The 22,852-nt window shown below is 34.7% G+C and overlaps 1 protein-coding gene across 5 annotated transcripts in view; it reads left to right on the top strand.

The window, feature by feature from the left end:
- The window catches only part of VPS13A (vacuolar protein sorting 13 homolog A), a 236,372-nt gene that overhangs the window by 59,149 nt on the left and 154,371 nt on the right, over positions 1-22,852 (top strand). For all 5 annotated transcript variants that reach the window (XM_036893494.2, XM_057498558.1, XM_036893497.2 and 2 more), the window contains 5 exons: positions 8,074-8,263; positions 8,346-8,460; positions 16,458-16,594; positions 18,101-18,233; positions 20,718-20,835. In XM_036893494.2, coding sequence (XP_036749389.2) covers positions 8,074-8,263; positions 8,346-8,460; positions 16,458-16,594; positions 18,101-18,233; positions 20,718-20,835 — 693 coding nt within the window. The remainder of the gene's footprint in view (positions 1-8,073; positions 8,264-8,345; positions 8,461-16,457; positions 16,595-18,100; positions 18,234-20,717; positions 20,836-22,852) is intronic.

Raw genomic sequence — 22,852 nt, 5'->3', positions numbered from 1 at the left:
CATGAGTATCTTGTAGTTTTCAGGGTATAGTCTTTCACCTCCTTGTAAGATTTATTCCTAGGTATTTTATTCTTTTTGATGTAATTGTAAATGGAATTGTTTTCCTGATTTCTCTTTCTTCTAAGTCACCATTAGTATATAGGAACACCACAGATTTCTGTGTATTAATTTTGTATCCTGCAACTTTGCTGAATTCAGTGATTAGTTCTAGTAGTTTTGGGTGGATTCTTTAGGGTTTTTTATGTACAATATCATGTCATCTGCAAACATTGACAGTTTACCTTCTTCCTAACCAATGTGGCTACCTTTTATTTCTTTGTGTTTTATAATTTCTGTGACTAGGACCTCTAGTACTTTGCTGAATAAAAGTGAGGAGAGTGGGCATCCTTGTCTTGTTCCCAATCTTAGAGGAAATGCTTTCAGCCTTTTGCTGTTAAGTATGATGTTGGCTGTGGGTTTGTCATATATGGCATTTATTATGTTGAGATACTTGCCCTGTGTACCCATTTTGTTGAGAGTTTTCATCATGAATGGATGTTGAATTTTGTTATATGCTTTTTCAGCATCTATGGAGATAATCATGTGGTTTTTGTCCTTTTTTTTGTTGATGTGGTGTAGGATGTTGATGGGTTTTTGAATATTGTAACATCCTTGAATCCCTGGAATAAATCCCAGTTGATCATGATGTATGATCTTTTTCATGTATTTTGAATTCGGTTTGCTAATATTGAGTATTTTTGCATCTATGTTCATCAGGGATATTGGTCTGTAATTTTCTTTTTTTGTGGTGTTTTTGCCTGGTTTTGGTATTAGAGTGATGCTGCCCTCAGAATGAGTTTGGAAGTATTCCCTCCTCTTCTACTTTTTTGGAAAACTTTAAGGAGGATGGGTATTAGGTCTTCACTAAATGTTTGATAAAATTCAGTGGTAAAGCCATCTGATCCAGGAATTTGTTCTTAGGTAGTTTTATGATTACCAATTCAATATCATTGCTGGTAATTGGTCTGTCAGATATTCTCTTTCTTTCTGGGTTTGTCTTGGAAGGTTGTATTTTTTTAGAAACTTGTCCAATTCTTCTAGGGTATCTAATTTGTTAGCTTATAATTTTCCATAGTATTCTCTAGTAATTCTTTGTATTTCTGTGGTGTCTGTAGTGATTTTTCCTTTTTGACTTCTGATTCTGTTTATGTATGTACACTCTTTTTCTTGATAGTCTGTCTAGGGGTTTATCTATTTTGTTTATTTTCTTGAAGAACCAGCTCCTGGTTTCATTGATTCTGTTTGTTTATTTCTGCTCTGATCTTTATTGTGTTTGTCCCTCTACTTACTTTGGGCCTCATTTGTTCTTCTTTTTCTAGTTTCATTAATTGTTAGTTTAGACTGTTCATTTGGGATTGTTCTTCTTTCTTGAGATATGCCTGTATGGGTATCTACTTTCCTATTAGAATGGCCTTTGCTGCATCCCTAGATTTTGGGGTGTTGAGTTGTTGTTTTCATTTGTCTCCATGTATTGACTGATGTCTGCTTTTATTTGGTCATTGATTCATTGATTATTTAGGAGCATGTTGTTAAACCTCTGTGTGTTTGTGGGCCTTTTTGTTTTGTTTGCATAATTTATTTCTAACTTCATACCTTTGTGGTCTGAGAAGCTGGTTGGAAGAATTTCAATCCTTCTGAATTTACTGAGGCTCTATTTGTGGCCTAGTATATGATCTATTCTTGAAAATGTTCCTTGTACACCTGAGGAGAACGTGTATCCTGCTGCTTTTGGGTGGAGGGTTTGTAGATGTCTGTTAGGTCCATCTGTTCTAATGTGTTGTTCAATGCCTCTATCTCCTTACTTATTTTCTGTCTGGTTGATCTGTCCTTTGGAGTGATTAGTGTGTTGGAGTCTCCTAAAATGAATGCATTGCATTCTATTTTCTCCTCTAATTCTGTTAATATTTGTTTCACATATGTAGGTGCTCCTATGTTGGGTTCATAGATCTTTATAATGGTTATGTCCTCTTATTGGACTGACCCCTTTATCGTTATATAATGTCCTTCTTTGTCTCTTGTTACTTTCTTTGTTTTGAAGTCTATTTTGTCTGATAGAAGTAGTGCAACTCCTGCTGTTTTCTTCCTATTATTTGCATGATCTTTTGCCATCTCTTCACTTTTAGCCTGTGTATGTCTTTGAGTTTGAAGTGAATCTCTTATAGGTAGAATATAGGTGGGTCTCGTTTTTTTAAAAATTTATTATGTAACTCTGTGTCTCTTGATTGATGCATTCAGTGTATTTACATTAATGGTGATTATTGATAGATATGTACTTATTGCCACTGCAGACTTTAGAGTTATGGTTACCAAAAGTTCAAGGGCAGTTTCTTCATCTTATAAGCTAAGTTGCTTATTACTCTATTTCAAACACAGCCTGAAGGTTCTTTTTTCCCCCCTTCTTTTTATTCCTCCTCCACTCTTTATATATTAGGTATCATATTCTGTACTCTTTGTGTATCCCTTGACTGACTTTGTGGGTACTTGATTTAATTTTTCATTTGCTTAGTAATTAATTAGTCTATTTCCTTTACTGTGGTTTTATTTTCTCTGGTGACAGGTATTTAACCTTAGGAGCACTTCAATCTATAGTAGTCTTTTTAAAATACACTGTACAGATGGTTTGTCAGAAATAAATTCCCTCAACTTTTGCTTATCTGGAAATTGTTTAATCCCAGCTTCCAATTTAAATGATCATCTTTCCAGGTAGAGTATTCTTGGTTCAAGGCCCTTCTGCTTCATTGCATTGAATATATCATGCCACTCCCTCTGGGCTGTAGTATTTTTGCTGAGAAGTCTGATGATAGCCTGATGGGTTTTCCTTTGTATGTAATCTTTTTTCTCTCCATGGCTTCTTTTAATACTCTGTCCTTGTCCTTGATCTTTGCCATTTTAATTATTATATGTTTTGGTGTTGTCTTCCTTGGGTCCCTTGTGTTGGGAGATCTGTGCACCTCCATGGCCTGAGAGAGTGTTTCTTTCCCCAGATTGGGGACGTTCTCAGCAATTATTTCCTTAAAGACACTTTCTATCCCTTTTTCTATCTCTTTTTCTTCTGGTACCCCTATAATGCAAATATTGTTTTGTTTGGATTGGTCACACAGTTCTCTTAATTTTCTTTCATTCCTAGAGATCCTTTTTTTCTCTCTGCCTCTATTTGTATTCCTCTTCTCTAATTTCAGTTTCCTTCACCATCTCCTCTACCTCATCTAATCTGCTTTTAAATCCCTCCATTGCATATTCCATTTCAGATACTTTACTTTTCAAAGTTTCTGTCACTTTCTTGAAGTCCTCCGTGAGGTCTTAAGTATTTTTCTGTAGCTCTCTGAACATGTTTATTATTTTTATTTTGACATCCTTATCAAGAGGATTGATGATTTTAGTTTTAACTTAGTCCTCTTTCTGGTGTTTAAGGGCTTTTGGTTTTACCAGGTTCTTTTGCCATTTTATATTACTAATGATTACTATGGAATAATAACTTTGTGTAGGTGGTGCTCTGTAGTGCCCAGAAGCTGTACTGTTTGGAGCTACCCAGCCCCTGGAGTGATGACGGGTATTGCAGGCGTGCAGCACCAGTGCCTGCCAGGAGGAAAGAGCTCTTTCCTACTTCCTGGCTGCAGTGCCTGCCTCCACTTCCAGGGCCAGAGGGCTAAGCACGCAGGGAGGGATCTCTGTGCTATGCCCCTGTAGCTGCCATAGTCAGGGCTTTCCTCCTGCTGGCCTGGTGTGATGCCAGGGCAGCAGTTTTATTAACCATTGCCTGCCAGGAGCAAGGAGCGGTATTCTGCATATTGCAATGGGTGGCCTTGGTGTTGCATTGCCAACCAGGGGGATGGAGCACATGAAGCTCCTGAAATATCCTTATCTGCTGGGCTGAGTGTTCTGGGACAATTCCACCTGTTCTCTCTCCTGAGCAGCAAGCTCTGTGTAATCCTTGCTCCTTTAGCATCCCTCTTGCTGTTGGGAAGTCTTTGAACTTGCCCACCTTTCTTTTGTCCCAGAGTGTCTGGTTGTGGGTACCTGTTCTCCACAAGCAGCTGGAATCTTAATCTCTACAAGTATTCTGCCTCTCTTTGCTTTTCAACCCCTCTAATCTCCAGAGCACCATGTAATGTGGGTTCATGCTCCCAGTGCATATCTCCAGGGGTGGGTGTTTAGCAGTCCTGGGCTTCTACTTCCTCCCTACCCTGTTTCTCTTCTGCTGGTTAGCTGGGTTTGGGAGAGGGCTTGGGTCTTGCTGGATTGTGGCTTTGCTACTTTACCCTTTTCCCCAGATGTAGGCTGTCTGTTGTAGTCATCTTTCTGGTCACTCTTTCAGGATTAGTTGTACTTGTTGTATTTTCATGTTATGTGTAGTTTTTGGAGGAGGTTTCTGCCTTACTTCTCATGCTGCCATCTTATTTAGTCCAGCTTCCTTCTTTTGTATGACATTTTTCAGTTGTCACAGCACTTGTTTGTTGAGAACTTACTCTGCCATTTTCAGTGATAACATTCCTCCATTAACTTTTTTTTAAGGCTTTATTTATTTATTTTTAGAGCAATTTTAGGTTTACAACAAAATTGAGAGAGAGGTACAGACATTGCCCATATACTTCCTACCCCCACACATGCATAGCCTCCTCTGTTATCAACATCATTAATCAGAAACAGTACATTTTTTGAAAAGAATGGAACCCACATTGACACATCATAATCAAAGTCCGTAGTTTACATTGCAATTCACTCTTGCTTTTGTATATTCTGTGGGTTTGGATATATATGTAAGGCTATGTTTGTTATGTGGTATCATACAGACTATTTTCCCTGTTCTAAAGATGCTGTGATTTCCCTATTCATTCTCCTCTGCCCCACCCTGAACTTTTTACTATATCCATAGTTTTATGTTTGCTAGAATATCATATAGTTGGAGCCATATAATATGTATCCTTCTCAGATTGGCTTCTTTCACTTAGTAGTATTCACTTTTAAACTTCTTTCTGTTTTTTCGTGGCTTTTGAGCTCATTTGGTTTTAGTCCTAAATAACATTCTGTTGTCTGGATATAACACAGCTTGTTTATCCATTCACCTCCTGAAGGACATCTTGGTTACTTGAAGTTTTAGTTGTTGTGTACAAACCTTCATGTACAAGTTTTGGTGAACATACATTTTTCAGTTTCTTTGGGTAAATACCAAGGAGTATGATTGTTGAATCATATGGTAAGACTATGGTTTAGTTTTATAAGAAACCACCAAAGTATCTTCCAAACTGATCATACCACTTTGCATTCCCATCAGTGATGTAAAACAATTCCTGTTGTTTCACATCTGTGCTATTATTTGGTGGTGTCGGTATTCCTGACTTGGGCCGTAATAGGTATATATTATCTTCACTGTTTTAATTTGCATTTCCCTGGTGATGTATGATGTAGAGTATTTTTTTGTATGCTTATTTTACATCTGTATGTCATCTTTGGTGAGGTGTCTGTTAATGTCTCTTAGTCCATTTTTTAATTGTGTTGTTGAGTTTTAAGAATTCCTTGTGTATTTTGGATAATAGTCCTTTATAGATGTGTCTTTTGCACATATTTTCCTGTGGCTTGTCTTCTCATTGTCTTAACATTAATATTGATGTTTTCTATTTGTTACCCTTTGTTTTGCCTTCCATGTCTTTTTTGCCTTTTGTGGTAATTGAACATTTTATATGAGTTCATTTTCTCTTCTTTCTTAGCATATGATACAGCTTTTTCTCCCTTACTCTTTTTTTAGTGATTACCTAGAGCTTTCAGTATACATTTACAACTAACTGATTCAAGGTCACTTTCAAATGACACTATATCACTTTGTAGTTAGTATGAGTACCTTATAATGGCAAAAGTATTCTAATTCTTCCTCTAGTCCCTTCTGTCATTGCTGTTACTCATTTCACTTATATAGGCATGCATAAGCACATATGTGTGTGTGTACATATATATGTACACACACACAAATTTTAAGCACACAGTCCAATACATTGTTACTATTATTTTGAACATATCAGCTTAATTAAAAAAAGCAGAATAAAAATTTTCATTTTACTTTGACTTTTCCTTCTTCAGAGCTTCCTTTATATAAAATCTGGATTTCTAACTTATGTATTCTCTTTCTAAGTAAGTTTTTTTAATATTTCTCAAAAGGCAGGTCATGTGCAACAATTTCCCTCAATTTTTGTTTGTCCGAGCAAGTCTTTATTTCTCATTCACTTTTGAAGAAAAATTCCACAGGTATGGAATTTTATGTTGGTTGTTTTTTTTCTCTTATGCTTTAAAATTTTCACTACACTTTATTCTTGCTTGTATAGTTTCTGAGAAGGCAGATATAATTCTTATTCTAGCTCCTATATAGGTAATGCATTTTCTCCTCTGGTGTCTCTCAGGATTTTTCCTTTGTAGATGACTCTTTCCATAGATTGAAAATACACTGAGGTGTAATTTTTTTTGGCATTTATTCTGCCTGGTGTTCTCTGAACTTAATGGATATGTGGTTTAGTGTCTGACATTATTAATTTGGGGAAATTACCAGTCGTTCTTTCAGATATTTCTTGTTTTCCTTTCTCTTTCTTCTCCTGGTGTTCTGATTATTCATATGGTAAGCCTTGCATAGTTGTCACACTTTTCTTGGATATTCTCTTCTGTTTTTCTTTTTTGTCTATTCTCTGCTTTCTGTATTTTTATGATTCAACTGTCATATTCTCTAGCTCAGAGATTATTTTCCTCAGTTGTGTCCAGTCTCTTAGCACGCTGCAAAGTCATTTTTGTTACAGTGTTTTTGATCTTTAGCATTTATTTTTTTATTTTTATTAGGATTTCTATCCCTCTGCCTACATTGTTCATCTGTTCTTGTGTGCTGCCTAATGGTAAATCCTTTAGCATATTAACTGTTTTAAATTTCTGGCTATAGAATTCCAGCATCCCTGCCATGTCTGATTCTGATGCTTGCTCTGTCCCTTCAAATTGTGTTTTTTGCCTTTTGATATGTCTTGTTATTTTTTTCTTGATTGCCAAACATGATGTACAGAATAAAAGGAACTGCTGTAAATAGGTCTTCAGTAATATGGTTGTAAGATGTGGGGGAAAAGAGGAATAGTTCTGTATCCTGTGATTATCTCTCTGTCTTTTAATGAGCCTGTGCTTCTGGACCATGAACTTAAGAATTTCTCAGTTTTTTTCTTCCCCCTCTTAGGTGGGATAGGATGACTAGACTGGGCTGGAGTTGGCTATTTCTCTTGTTCCATATGAAATAGTAGACATACTAAAGTTAGGTGATTCCCTTACCAAGATCATTTTGGCTCTGATAATACTCCATCAGGTTAGGCCATAATTGACTAGTTTCTCCATAAGGCAGACCTTGTTGAGAAAAGTGCTCTGGAATATTTTTAAAGGATCCCTTTTCCCCTCTCCATGCCTGAAAAATGAGAAAATTTTTCTCCACTATTTGCTGGAATTGGAAACTGGTCCAGTTCCAGAGGTATAAAATTCATGGGGCTTCCCTATAACTAGGTCTCTCTAGAGTCTTTAACTCAGAGTTGTCCACTGAGTCTCCAGCAGTTCATCATAGTTCAAGTTTTCCAACTTCAGCACTAGTATCCATGGTAGTTTCCTTTTATGAATCTTTGCTATGTTAAGCTGTGATTCGCTATGGTCACCTGTGTCTCTCCAATCTGTGGGCAGCAGTTTGCCCTGTGTCTTCCCTTCTTACATATCCAAGAAGAGTTGTTGGTTTTTCAGTTTGTTCAGCTTTTTCATGTTAATACAGAATGGTAACTTCCAAACTCCTTTCACTAGGAAATAGGATCCCCTAATCATACAGCTTTTTAATATAGAAATCAGTGTGTGAATAAGGTTCTTTGCGAATTAATGTATGTCAGTTCAGATTGAATAGTTGTATATTTTCTTTAAGTATAATGGAGCAGCAGGAAATGCAAGGTGAAATTGCTTTCATTAATTTTTTTATTTTCATTTTTAAAAAATACTTTAAAATTGTATTGATTGCTGATTTTTTTCCTATCTTTCTTCATGCAGATTTGAAACCAAAATAGATTCATTTCATGTTACTGGCTTACCAGATAATTCAACAAAACCCCGCCTCCTGTCTTCACTGGATGATGCTACATCACTCTTCCAAATTGTTTTTGAGATAAATCCATTAGATGAAACTGTTGCTCAAAGGTGCATCATAGAAGCTGAACCTTTAGAAATGATATATGATGCAGTAAGCACTTTTTTTATTCCTAAGTTTTAATGTACTTCAAATTGCTTTGAGTTTGTGCCTCATGTTAAATTTATTTTAACAGAAAACAGTGAATAGTATAGTGGAATTCTTCAGACCTCCAAAAGAGGTAAATCTAGCACAGCTCACTTCAGTAACTTTGACAAAACTTGAAGAATTTCGTGATAAGACAGCAACAGGTAAATGCCAATATTACCATTGATGTATTAAGTACTACATCTTGTACTAAACTTTTAGTCATGTTAAACTAATTTTAGTAAGTTTACTTTAAATTTAATTTCTAGATAAGCTACAATTTAATTGAAGCTAATTTGGTACTTTTATATTTAAATTCAAATATAATGCTAATCATGTCTTACATTCAGGTCAAACCAATTAACCACATTCAAGTTAATTGCAAAATTTTGTTAAGCTATTTAGAATTCTGATCATGACAGAAACTGTTCTGTCATTTTCCTTTCTTGTAATAAGTTCCATATTTTAATATATTGGATTCAAAAAATAAAAATTTGACCCTTTTTTATTCTTTTGGAGAGTTTGTATAAAATTGGGTATTATTTCTTCCTTCAATATTTGACATAGTTTAACAGTAGAACTATTTTGGCTTGGAGATTTCCTTGTGGAACAATTTACATTACAGATTATGTATTTTTTAAATATATAAAAGACTATAGAATTGATCTCTGATTTTAAATCTTTGTGATTTCTTGACACTTGCTCCCTGGCTCAATATGGGATAATTTTTAAAATGTTCCACATATGTTTGAAAGGCATATATTTTTCATATCTATACATATCTTTTAGGTCACATTTGTTTATCCTGCATTTCAGATCTGGTACATCCTTACTGGATTTTTTTCCCTTCTTATGTCACCAGGTTCCAACAGCTACTTAGAGAAATAAATGAAAAGTACCTAACTGTGTATATAGTTTCTATATATATTTCTATATGTCTATTTCTTGTAGATCTGACATTAGATACATGCAGAAATAAATTTTTTTCTACTCTGAACTAAATCTTTTATCTGAAGTTGACTGTATTTTTAGTAATGCTTGTTTCTCTTTATGGTCTTTTCATTTTTTTTCTGATATTAGTGTGGATATTCTAGGTGTCTTTTGGTTAGAATTTACCTGCTATATGTTTTTTCATTCTTTTACCCTGTATCTTTATTTTTAGAAATGTCATGTCATCAAAATAATAGTGTGATGTTTTTCCATCTATATTTACTGTCTTTTTTTCCTTTCTTGCTTTCCTTTGGGTAAATTCTAGTATTACTTTTCTTCTCCCAATGTAAACATTCTCTCTCTCTTCCTTTATTCTGGTAATTACAATAAACATTTTTCTCAAGATAGAAATTTAATAAAATAATTTTTACCATTTCCTAGTCATTACAAGGATTTTAGAACACTTGAACTCTATCATCATCATGAGTAGAATGCTAGTTATTTTTTTGTTCTATTTGTCTCTTGTTTAACTTCATAATTTTTTTGAATAGTTATGTTAATTTATAATTACCTACATATTAACTATTTTCTTTGCTATTCGTTCCTACTTGCACCTTACAACTTTTATGGGATTATTTCCATTCTGTTGGAAGTTCATGTATAAATTTTTCTTGAGTTAGAGGCTGGCAAACTTTGTTTTTGTTTTTCATTTTGTTTTGGTCTTTGTTTTTGTTTTGTCCTTAGTTTTGAATGTATTTTTATTGGATATAGAATTCAAGGCTGGCAGTTATCTTTCCCTCAACACATTGAAATGACTGTTCTTTTGTCTTTTCAGGTGCCAATGTGTTTGCTGCATCTTTGTAGATTATCTGTTCTTTTCTTTTAATTTCAAGGACTTTTTATCCTTTTTATTCTAGTTTCAGTATGATATATCCACCTGTGGACCAATTGGAAAATTAGTAGGTTTAAGGAGTTTTAGAAAGTGCATCTGGAAAATTTCTAGCCATTAACTCTTGATATATCTTTTTCTCTTCTAGAACTCTGGCTAAATATATTTTAACTTTTCAAATTTTGTCAGTCATTCTTCTGTATCCTGCTTTCTTTCCATCTGTTCTTTTTTTTCTGTATTACATGCTGGCTAATTTTTTTTTCTTTCTTTTTTAACCGTCAAATTTATTTATTGTATTTTTATTTTTTATTGAAGTATCATTGATATACAATCTTATATTGGTTTCAAATGTACAACACAGTGGTTCAACAGTTAACCATATTATTAAATCTTCACCCCCGCTATTGCAGTTAGTATCTATCAACATAGAAAGATGTTACAGAGACATTGACTATATTCTTTATGCTGTACTACTGTCCCTATGACTAACTTATATTGTGATTACAAATTATTGTGCCTCTTTATCCCCTTCACCCTCTCTCACCCAGCCACCCCAACCCCTCCCCCTTGGTAACTACTAGTCTCTCCTCAGTGTCTGTGAGTCTACTGCTGTTTTGTTCATTACGTTTTGCTTTATTTTTATATTCTAAAATAAATGGAAATCCTATGGTATTTATCTTTCTCTGCCTGGCTTTTTTTACAACACCCTCTAGATCCATCCTTTTGTTGCAAATGGCAAGATTTCTTTTCTTTTTCTTTTTATGGCTGAGTAATATTCCATTGTATAATATGTACCACATCTTTATCCATTCATCTATTGATGGACACTTAGGTTGCTTCCATAACTTAGCTATTACAAACATAGTGTGGTGATAAACATAGAGGTTCCTATATCTTTTTGAATCAGGGATTCTGTTTTCTTTGGGTAAATTCCTAGAAGTGGAATTACTGAGTTGAATGGTATTTCTATTTTTAGTTTTTTAAAGAACCTACATACTGCTTTCTACAGCAGTTATAGCAATTTACATTCCCACCACAGTGTAGGAGAGTTCCCGTTCCTCCACATCCTCACCAACATTTATCATTTCTTATGGATAGTGGCCATTCTAACTTGTGTGAGGTAAAAGCTCCTTGTGGTTTTGATTTGCATTTCCATGATGATTAGCAATGTGGAGTATCTTTTCATGTGCCTGTTGGCCATCTCAATTTCTTCTTTGGAGAAGTGTCTGTTCAGATTCTCCACCCATTTTTTAATCCAGTTAATTTGCTTTTTGGGTGTTAAGGCATATTTGTTATTTATATATTTGGACGTTAACCTGTTATCATGTGAGTCATTTACGAATGTATTCTCCCATACTGTAGGATGCCATTTTATTTTGCTGATGATGTCATTTGCTGTACAGAACCTTTTTAGTTTGATGTAGGCCCACTTGTTCATTTTTCACTGTGTCTCCCTTGCCCGAGGAGAGGTATCCAGGAAAAAAATGCTAATACTTATGATGCAAGAGATTTTTGCATATGTTTTCTTCTAAGAGTTTTATGGTTTCATAACTTTACATTCAGGACTTTGATCCATTTGACTCTACTTTTGTGTATGGAGTTAGACAATAATCCAGTTTCATTCTCTTCCATGTAGCTGTCCAGTTTTGCCATCAGTTATTGAAGAGGCTGTCTTTTCCTCACTGCATATTCATGACTCCTTTATCATATGTTAATTGACCCTATATGCCTGGGTTTATTCTGTCCCATTGATCTTTGGGTCTCTTCCTGTGCCAGTACCATACTGTTTTGATTACTGAGGCTTTTGAAGTAAGTCTTGAAGTCAGGATGCATAATCCCACCGGTTTGTACTTTCTCAGGGTTGCTTTGGCTAAACGGGGTCTTTTGTCATTCCATATGAATTTTAGAACTATTTGTTCTAGTTCATTGAAGAATGCTGTTGGTATTTTGATAGGACTTGCATTGAATCTGTAAATGGCTCTGGGTAGGATGGCCATTTTGACAATATTTATTCTTCCTATCCATGAGCATGGGATAGGTTTCCATTTATTGGTGTCTTCTTTAATTTCATTAGTGTCTTAGAGTTTGTAGAGTACAGGTCTTTTCACTTTTTCTTGGGCTGACACCTTTATCATTATGTAGTATCCTTCTTTGTCTCTTGTTACTTTGTTTTGAAATCTATTTTGTCTGATAAAAGTACTACTACTCCTGCTTTTTCTCCCTATTGTTTGCATGAAATATCTTTTTCTATCCCTTCACTTTCAGTCTTTGTATGTCTTTGGGTCTGAAATGAGTCTCTTTTAGGCAGCATATAGATGTGTCTTGTTTCTTTATTCTGCCAGTCTGTCTTTTGATTGGTGTATTCAGTCAATTTACATTTAGGGTGATTATCAACAGATGTATACTTATTGCCATTTTATCAATTGTTTTCTGGTTGTTTTTATAACTCCTTTCTGTTTCTTTCTTTCTCTGTTATACTCTTAACTTGTTATGTGATGGTTTTCTTTAGTGTTGTGATTGGATTTTTCTTTTTAAATTTTTTGGTGTATCTATTATAGGCCTTAGTTTTGTGGTTACCAAAGGTTCAAGGATAGTTTCCTTACTATATAACAGTCTATATCAAGTTGCTGATTGCTCTCTTTCAAATGCAATCTAAAAGTACTTTTTTCTTCTTCTTCCTTCTCCACACTTTATTTATTAGATGTCATAATTTGCAGTATTTGTGTATCTCTTGACTGATGAGTGTATAGTTGATTTTGCTTCTTTTGTTTTGTTTTAATTTCATACTTGCTTGATAATTAATTGCTTTACTACCTTTACTGTGGGCTTATTTTCATTGGTGAAAGCTGTTTAGCCTTCGGAACATTTCCATCTACAGCAGTCACTTTTACACATCCTGTAAGGTTGGTTTAGTTGTTATAAATTCTTTGAGCCTTTGTTGATCTGGAAATTATTTAATCCCTGATTTAAATGTAAATGGTAATCTGACTGGGTAGAGGATTCTTTTGAAGGTCCTTCTGTTTCAATATTTCATGCCACTAGTGCCCTTCTGGCCTATAAAGTTTCTGCTGAGAAATTTACTGATAGCCTGATGGGGTTTCCTTTATAATTCATCTTTTTTCTCTCTCTGACTACATTCAGTACTCTCTCCTTAATCTTGATCTTTGCAATTTTAATTATTGTATATGTTAGTGTTGTCTTCCTGGGGTTCCTTTTGTTAGGGGCTCTCTGTACTTCCATGACCTGAATGTCTAATTCCTACCCCATATTGGTTAAGTTTTCAACAATTATTTCCTCAAAGAGACTTTCTATCCCTTTGTTCTCACTTCTCCTACTGGTACCCCTGTTAGGCAAATATTGTTTCATTTGGATTGGTCACACAGTGTTCTTATCATTTTTTTGTTCCTACAGATCCTTTTTTCTCGCTGTTCCTTAGCTTTGTTGTGTTCCTGTTTTCTAATTTCCATATCATTGAGTGTCTCCTCTACTTGCAGCAATCTGCTATTCTTTCGCTCCTTTGTAAATTTCATTTCAGTTACTGTTTTCTTTAGCTCTGAGTGGCTCTTTTCAGGTCTTCTCCCTCTTTGTTGAAGTCCTTCCTGAGATCTGGAATACTTTTCTGTAAATCAGTGAGCATGTTATGATTTTTACTTTGAAATTTTTATCAAGAAGATTGGTGATCTCTGTTTCATTTAGCCCTCTTTCTGGTATCTTGTCCTGCAATTTTGTTTGGAACAATTTTTTCACCTCCTCATTTTGTCAGGGTTTCTGTGTTTCTTCCTTTGTATTAGATGTCATGCTGTTATGCTTCCTGGCCTAGAGAGTAATAGCTTTTTAAGAGTTGTCCTGTGGTACCCAGAAGCTCAAAACTCTTTACTCTTCAGTGCCTGGTTCTACTTTGTGGGAGCCCCAGTTGCTGTTGTTTTGCAATGAGCAGGGCTGCCTTTCTGTGTACCAGTAGTGGTCTGAGTCTGTAGTGCCAGTGTGTTGTCTCAGCTGCATTTGTGATCAGAGCAGAGGCCTCTTTTGGGATCTCTGAGGGCAGTGCTGCCCTCTACCTGCACTGCAAAGATGGTGAAGCTTCATGGTTAAATGAGTGGGTGGGGCTGTTGTGCAGCTCTGGGGCTGGACAGTATGTGCACCACTAGGTTTGGACACCCACAGGGAGGAAGGAGCTCTCTGAGCTGACTGCTGCAGGTGTCTCCCAAGTTGGGCCGAAACTTGGAGAGTCTCCCTCTGCCTGCCATGTAGTAAAGTCTGATGCTGCTGCTGAGCCAAATGGGTTGGTCGGCTAGTAGTGTATGCATGGAGCTACCTCTGAACTGAGTTGCCAGCAAGTGGGATGGAGCATCTGGGGCTCCTGAGAGTTCCTGACCTATTGGGCCAAGGGAGGGCTGGAGAGGTATCTCCCACTTGCCCTTCTGATGAGAGAACTCCATCCAACCCTCAGCCTCTCTGGTACTTCCTCCCCCCAACTGCTGGTAAACTTTCAAAGTTCCACCTCTGCTTTGAATCTCAGGACTGGTGGAGCATGCCAGTCCTCCATATGCAGCTACAGGTTCAGCCTCCCAGAGTGTTACTCCTGTCCCTCGTGTCCAGCTCTGCTATTCACCGGGACCCAGTGTAATGTGGACTTGTGCTCCCGGAGCAGATTTCCAGGGCCAGGTGTGCAGTGTGCAGAGTTCCTGGGCTCCTATCCCCTTCCCACTCTGATCCTCTTACTTGTGGGCTGGGATGGGGGGAAGGGTTTGGGTCCTGCTTGATTGTGGCTCTGCCACTTTACCCTTTTCTGTGTGGCCTTCTCTTCTTCCCCAGATGTAGGTAGCTCTGTCTGCAGTCTTCAGCTTATTTCCAGGTTTAATTGTATCTGCTGTAATTTCTTCTTTTATGTGTTTTTGGGAGGAGGTTTCCGCCTTGCCTTCCTACTCTGTGCTGGCTAATGTCTTTTAATTTATCTTCTGATTTACTGAGTCTCTTTTCAGCTGTATCTAATATGTTATTAAATCTTTCCTTTGAGTTTAATTTCAGTGATTGTGTTTCTCATTTTAGGGATTCTGTAGTTTTATATTAAAATCTGTTTTGTCATTCTTTTTGTTTCTGTTTTTCCCATGGATATCATCTAACTTGTCTTGTATCTTTAAATATCATAAGTATAGTTATTTCTATATTTTGTCTGACCAGATAATTCTCTCTTCAAGTAGTTCCATTGTGTGAATATAAAACTTTTGTGCTTTTCTTTCACCAATTCTGTTTTTATTGGGACTTGCTTTTTGTACTTGGTGATTTTTTTATTGTGAGCTGCTCATTTTTCTGGGAAAATTATTTGGTAGAATTCTCTGGAATGTAGAATAAATGGACTTTCATCCAAGAAAGTTTTATTTTCTCCTGCCAGGTTTTTGGGCATATTGGTGGGACCATTTTAGCTAAAATCATTACTTGAGATATTTTAGAATGCCAAGAAAATGCTGGCTGTATATACATTTGTGGACTGTACTGTGGTTATAATTCATAGGGATACAACCCCCTTCTTCCAGGTTTTCTCATAGCCTTTCTTTGCATTCCACTGTGGGTACGTTTTAAGAAGAGGAAGGTTTTTTAACTTCCTCATTGTTCTTACCTTGAATGTGTACCTATTGAGATCCCATATTTGTGAGAACCCCTGCTAGACTAGTCATTTTTCTATTTCTTATGCTCTAAGGCTATGAAAAGGAGTTCCCAAGTGCAGTTACCAGGTGCATAAAATGGTCTCAGGATAAAATTTTAGGGGCCCCATTTAAATCTGTTAGCTTACTCCTTCAATTTAATTTTTGACTTGATAAATCCTTACTCAGTGTTTATTAGTAGGTTTTCTGTTGATGTTTGTTTCGTTTTATATCCAACATGTTTTGTTGCTTTTAGTAGAAGAGTAAGTCTGGCTACCTACTCATTCATAGTACCAGGGATGGAAATCTAGTTAAATGTTTTAGTTTAAGTTTAAGACTTCATGTTTGTTAAAATTCATCTTGCTAGATTGGCCCATTTTCCATCTTTTGTTGTGTGTTTAGTCTTGTCTTTGAAGCTTTAGATAAATGGATGTCATTTTCTGGGTATCAGATACCATTCAGTATCAGTGACTGTGCATTGAGAAATCATTCCAATTTTGTTCTCAGTTATATTTAATTAGGAGTGTACATGCAGTGTAACAAGTATTTTTATTTTTTATTGATAATATTTTGCTTAAGGCCACTTAAATACTATTACTAATTTCATATTTTAAGATTGTGCTAACAGTTCATATGTTTAATTATTCTCTCTGAGTAATTTGTGAAAACTATTCATTGTGAAGATTTGAATTTTCTGCAGGTCTGCTGTATGTTATAGAGACACAGAAAGTTCTTGACCTCAAAATTAATTTGAAGGCTTCATATGTTATTATTCCACAAGATGGAATTCTTAGCCCTACATCAAATCTACTTCTTTTGGATCTTGGTCACCTAAAGGTATATACTAATAAAATTTGTTTTCCAAAATGGCAGGGTATTTCTTTGTTTAAAATCTATTTTGTTTTTTAGACAGTTTGATTTGGTATATTGATTTTTAGCTTTATGGTAGATAATAGGACTTTAAAAAATCTTCCTTTTTAGTAAATAAAGTGGACTTTCACTTAAATAAGTAGTTTTCCTACATTTCTACTAGCGAAAGGAGCAACTGAATTTTGCACATCGGAGTAAACCTAAGAATTATACTATAGACTTTGAAAGTAATGCTTGAGGAGTTTATTTCATCTTCAATTTAAGTGGATTACTTGATGAATTAAAATATATTGAATGGGAATACATTTTGGAAATAATCAAATATGTCTTCATGCTTGTGAAATTTTTTGTGTATGTAACTTTGCATACTGACATTTTAGTATTTCTATTAAACAATCCTAAATTGAAAGTTGGTCTTGCATTTACCTAAGTCATATCCCTTTCTATCTAATTATGTACATTGTTCTTCTTCAGTTTTAAGTAGATAATAGATTTTTTCTGTCTTTCTAATCTGCCCTGTTCAATATGGTACCTGTCAGTCACATGTTGTTGAAATCGATTAAAAAAGAAATTCAGTTCCTTAGTCACATTAGCCACATTCAGTTGTTTAATAGTCACTACTCTTCAATTGGTAATTGTGTAGACACCTGTTGGATTTATATTTATAATAAAATTTATATAGCTAATTATTCCTATTTGATTTTTGTTACGGAATTGGTTCAAGGGGTAGGGAATTGAGTTCTGTGACCTTGGGCAATTTGCTTAACCTTCTGCCTAAAATTCATTAGCTTTCAAACAGTCTCAAATTTTGACTCGCATGAGCTGTATAAAATAGAGGGAAGAATGTTAAAATACTTTAAAATAGACATACACACACGTAAATGCCTATGTATGTGTGTGTGTGTGTGTGTATATATATGAATGAATACAACCTTTATATACTGCTGTATATTGATCTGCAGATTCTTTAAGTGAAAAAGTACTGTGCATAATACACCAAGAGAGGGAAGATACGAATATAACTTGCTTGTATCACATAAGTGAAAGAGTTGGTACTAGAATTAAGCTATCTTAATATTTAATTCTGGGTTCTTTTTATTATAAAGCTACCTAAATGTCTGTCCTCATGTCATAGAAACTTTGTAAGCTATATGTCTCTTAATTTTGTTTTTAATAAAAAGACTTATTAGATTTAAGAAAGTGTTAGAAGTATTATTCTGGACTGGCTTGGTTCCCTATTTTTCATATAGATAACTGAGAAATATAACTTAATGTATAAAAGTTCACTTTATACCTGTCTTTCTCATTGTACATTTCAGAAATAAAGACATTTCTAATAGTCCTATAATCCATATCAGCTTGTGAGTTTATCCTGTCCTATTACACTTTTAAATTATAGTCTGAAAGATAAAAACTTTATATTTTCATTTTGAGGTATTTTGCATAATCTAAACTATTAAAATTAACCTAAAGGTAACGAGTAAAAGTCGTTCAGAACTACCAGATATGAAACAAGGTGGGTCCAAACTTGAAGAGATAATGCATAGAGCGTATGATTCTTTCGATATTCAGCTTACAAGCATACAGCTGCTTTACAGCAGAGTTGGTAAGTACACAGTGAAGTATTTATTGATTTGTTTTGCTGAAGTAATTAACTAGATTTTTAGACAGGTTTTTTTGAAGACCTTTATCCTAAATATGTTAGAAATTTAAAATTTTTGGATTAGAAGTAATAGATATTTCCTAGGGACAGTTATCTCAACTAGGAGTAATTGTACCCCTCAAGAGACATTGTCAGTGTCTGGAGACATGTCTGATTGTCACAAGTTGGGGAGTGGGGGCACTACTAGCATCTAGTGGGTGGAGGCCAGGGATGCTACAGTCATCATATAATATAGAGGAAAGCTGTTCCACAACCATGTCAATAGTGCTAAGATTGAGAAATCTTGCTCTAGATCAGTGTTTTCCAACCTTCTTCAAAGGCTGGAAAACATTGGCATACACTGAAAACGATATTTGTATTACACAGTGGGGTAGTCAGAAGAGGTTATCAAGGCCAGAGGCAGCCAGCCTAGGAACTCTTGACAGCCAGGGCCATAATCAGCCACATAGGGATGGAGGAAGGTCACTATTTTAGACATACCTTTACCCCATTCACTTTGGTATACTAATCCGAAGTCTCTGGTCCAGATCTAGTTTTTTTTAGATTAAGTCAGCAGAGCCAGAAATTCACTTACCAAGAGCTGCTAAAGGTAGACAGTGAGAGATCCCAGGCTTAGTCAAGCCCTCATTATTTACCCTGTGTCATATTGCTTCTGGATTCCTGGAGAGTTAGTGAACATTCAAACAATTCAACAGAGTTGGATTGGTCGCTCTTTAAGAGCTCCATATGTATGTATATGGTTAAAATTTAATTACCCGAGTTAAATAATAAAAGGAGAAGCAATGAGAACCCAACATAATGGTTATTAAAAATGTTAGTTTATATAGGACTGGGATTTTTTTTTTCTTTAACTAAGTTTGCTTTAGGATATTGAACTTGGCTTCTGTTTTATCATATTCTGGTTAATAGAGAAGAAGCCCAGAAGTGAAGTAGATATACATTTTTATAGAAAATTCTTAGATATTTTTCAGGAAATAAATACAATGTTTTGGTATGTTTAATGTATTTTGGTTCACTAGCTCGCCATAAGCCATACTTAATATTTAATTGAGGTGTTTTGTGGAAAAAAATGTAAATATTTCATTATCATTGAAAATTCTTGGAATTTATTGGAATTATTTTTGATAAGTATTAACTATTCTTAAATAAACTTTTTGATCAGGGTGTTTTTTTTGACATTGGGTGTACTTTATGTAATTGTCATAGACTGTTGATAAATACTGAAACAAATACTTTAAATATCTCATTTTTTTATCTGAAAAGTGAGAAGTGAAGGAAATATTTCATTTAACTTGGTACTGTTGGAATTTAAAAAATTGTAATAGAGTCCATTTTACTTTTTACTACCTGTCTCCACAAGTGTAATTTTTCACTAGTTTGGTTTTGTTTGAGGGTTTTATGTGACTCATGGACTTGTTAGGTTCAAATGCAGTAATGTATATGAAAATGCATTATATTATACAGATCCCATTAATCTTGTTAAAAATTTTAAAACTTCTAATTATGAACATGTCTTGTAGAAAATCTTGACAATACAGAAAAAGAAAAAAAATCATCCTTTATCTTACTGCTTGAACATTGTTGGTATTTCAGTGCATATCCTTTTGGTGTTTTTTTCAATGTATGAGCCTACGAGTATATAAGATGTGCTTGTGTAGTGTTGGTGAATGGCAGTATTTGCAAATGCATTTTTTACATGATTTATGTAGTTTCATATCCTGATTTTCCTTTCATTTACCAGTACTATTTTGGGCACTTGAATTCATGATTTTCATTGGCTCTCTAATGTTCTAAGGCTTGCTGATCCTTTCCCTTATTGAACTTGTAGGTTTGTAACACACTACAATATATGTTGCCAAAGGGCCATATGTTAGCAGACCTGGATTTAAATCTCAGCTTTATTATTTACTAGCCTTTGACCATACACAAGTGTTAAGTTCTTCTGAGTCTTAGTTTTCTAAAATGAGATGATCATACATCATTGTGAATTAAATGAAAATTCAAACATGGTCTAGAACAGTACCAGTTATAAATTATGGATAAATGGTAGCTTTTATAAGTTAATATGACAGAACTGTGCTTTTCCCTACCTTTTCATTATTGCCTTAGAGCCATGTTGTTTTTTTGGGTAAGATATCTTTTTCTTTAGTGATTGTCAATGGATACACAGTAGATTTGATTAAAACAGTGTTTTTGTTTTTTCCCTATTAAGACAGAGTTTTGAAGCAGTAGAGCGAAAATAATGAAAAGGAAAATAATTTACTTACTAATTGTTTGTACCTGGGATTGTGGCATTTAGATTTACCTAGATGTGGGAAGATTCCCCCTTATTATGAAGTGTTTAACAATGAAGTAGTATTAATATTAGCCTTAGGTTTAGTGTTTTTCAAATTTATATGTGTCAAACATACTGTTTTCTATAATTAGGTGATAATTGGAAAGAAGCACGAAAACTCAATGTGTCTACACAGCATATTTTGGTACCTATGCACTTCAACATGGAACTCTCTAAGGCTATGGTTTTCATGGATACAAGGATGCCCAAGTATGTATTGTCTGTTTCATGTGATTATAGATTTTCTCAGTAATTCTGTATCTAATGAAATACCATATTTCATTGATTCTTTTTTTCCTGTAGTAAAATGTGTATAATAAAATTTGCCATGTACAATTCATTGGCATTAAGTGCATTCATATTATTGTGCTCTTATCACTACCATCCATCTCCAGAACTTTATCTTCCCAAAGTGAAACCCTATACCCATTAAAACTACAATGCCTCACCACTCCCTACTTCCAGCCCATGGACGTCACCATTTTCTGTTACGTCCAAAGGAATTTGACTATTCTAGGTACCTCATATAAGTGGAATTATATAATATTGTCCTTTTGTGCCTGGATTATTTCACATGGCATAATATCTTCAAGGTTGATCCATGTTGTACAGTATGTCAGAATTTCATTTGTTTTTAAGGCTCAGAAACATTCCAATGTGTGTTTGTTTATTCACCTGCTGATAGACATTTGAGTTATTGTAATAATGTTTGCCAGTTATAATAATGCCTTTGTGAACATTGGTATGCAACTGTGTACTTGAGTCCCTGCTTTAAGTTTTTTGTTTTGTTTTTGGTATATACCTAGAAGTGGAATTGCTGTGTTGTATTATAAGTCTGTTCTAATTGTTTGAGGAATTACTATTTTCCATAGTAACTGCCCCATTTTATATCCCCACCAGCAATGCCCAAGGGTTCTAATTTCTCTACCTCTTCATGAACACCTGTTATTCTCTTCTATCTTCCTTTAAAATAATAGTTATCCTAATAGATGTGAAGTAGCATCAAATTATAGGTTTGAATTGCATTTCCTTGTTGGTTAGTGATGTTGAGCATATTTTCATGTATGTACGGCAGTTTATCTCTTTCTTCAGACAAAAGTCCGTGCAGGTCCTGTGCCGATATTTTAATCAGATTAGTTTTGTGTTGTTGAGTTGCAAGAGTTTGTTTTGACATATATTCTGGATTTCAGCTACCTCAGATATATGATTTGCAAATATTTTCTCTAATGTTTTGGATTGCCTTATTTATCTTTGGTTAGTGTGTTTGCACAAAAGTTTTAAATTTTCATTAAGTCCTGTTGCTTGTGCTTCTGGTGTCATATCAGAGAAATTATTATCAAGTCTAATGTTGTGAAGCTTTTCCTGGTATTTTTTTTTCAGTGTTGTACTTTTAGCTTTTGTGTTTTGCCTTCAATCCATTTTGAGTTAATTTTTAGTTTCAGTGCAAGGAAAGAATCCAGTTCATAATTTTGCATATGGTATCTCATTTTCCCAGAACCATTTGTTGAGAAGACTGTCATTTCCCTATTAAATAAATAGTCTTGGCACCCTTGTCGAAAATCATTTGACTGAATGTACATGGTCTATTTCTGGGTTTTCTGTTATGTTCCATGGTCTCTGTGTACCATATTGTATTGATTACTATAGCTTTCTAGTAAGTTGCACAGTTAGGAAGTGTGAGTCATCAACTTTGTTCTATCTCTAGATTGTTTTGGCTATTTGAGGTCCTTTGAAATGCCACATGAATTTTTCTATTTTTACAGATGTCATTGAGATTTTGATAAGGATTCCATTAGATCTGTAAATGCTTTATATAGTGACATCTTAATATTAAATCTTCTAGTCCATAAACAAGAGAAGCCTTTCCATTTATGTGTGTTTTTTCTAATTTCTTTTAGTAGCATTTTGTAGTGTTCAGTGTATGTCTTTTACTTCCTTGGTTAAGTTTATTCTTTTTGAAGAACTGACATCTTGACAATACTGAGTCTTCATATCTATGGATATGGAATAGCTCTTCATTTCTTTAGTTCTTATTTGATTTCAACCATCAGAATTTTGCAGTTTTCCTCATATAGATCTTGTATATATTTTGTTAGATTTATACCTTAGTATTACTTTTTTGAGGTGTTAATATAACTGGTATTGTGTTTCTTATTTCAAATTCCATTTGTCCATTGGTGGTATATAGGAAAGTAATTGAATGTTACATATTAACTTCTATAATGCT

This window comes from Manis pentadactyla, chromosome 3, assembly GCF_030020395.1.
Source record: "Manis pentadactyla isolate mManPen7 chromosome 3, mManPen7.hap1, whole genome shotgun sequence".
In the NCBI taxonomy this organism is placed as follows: Eukaryota; Metazoa; Chordata; class Mammalia; order Pholidota; family Manidae; genus Manis; species Manis pentadactyla.
Note: the sequence above shows the minus strand (reverse complement) of the source record. Positions and strands in the feature narration are given on the sequence as shown.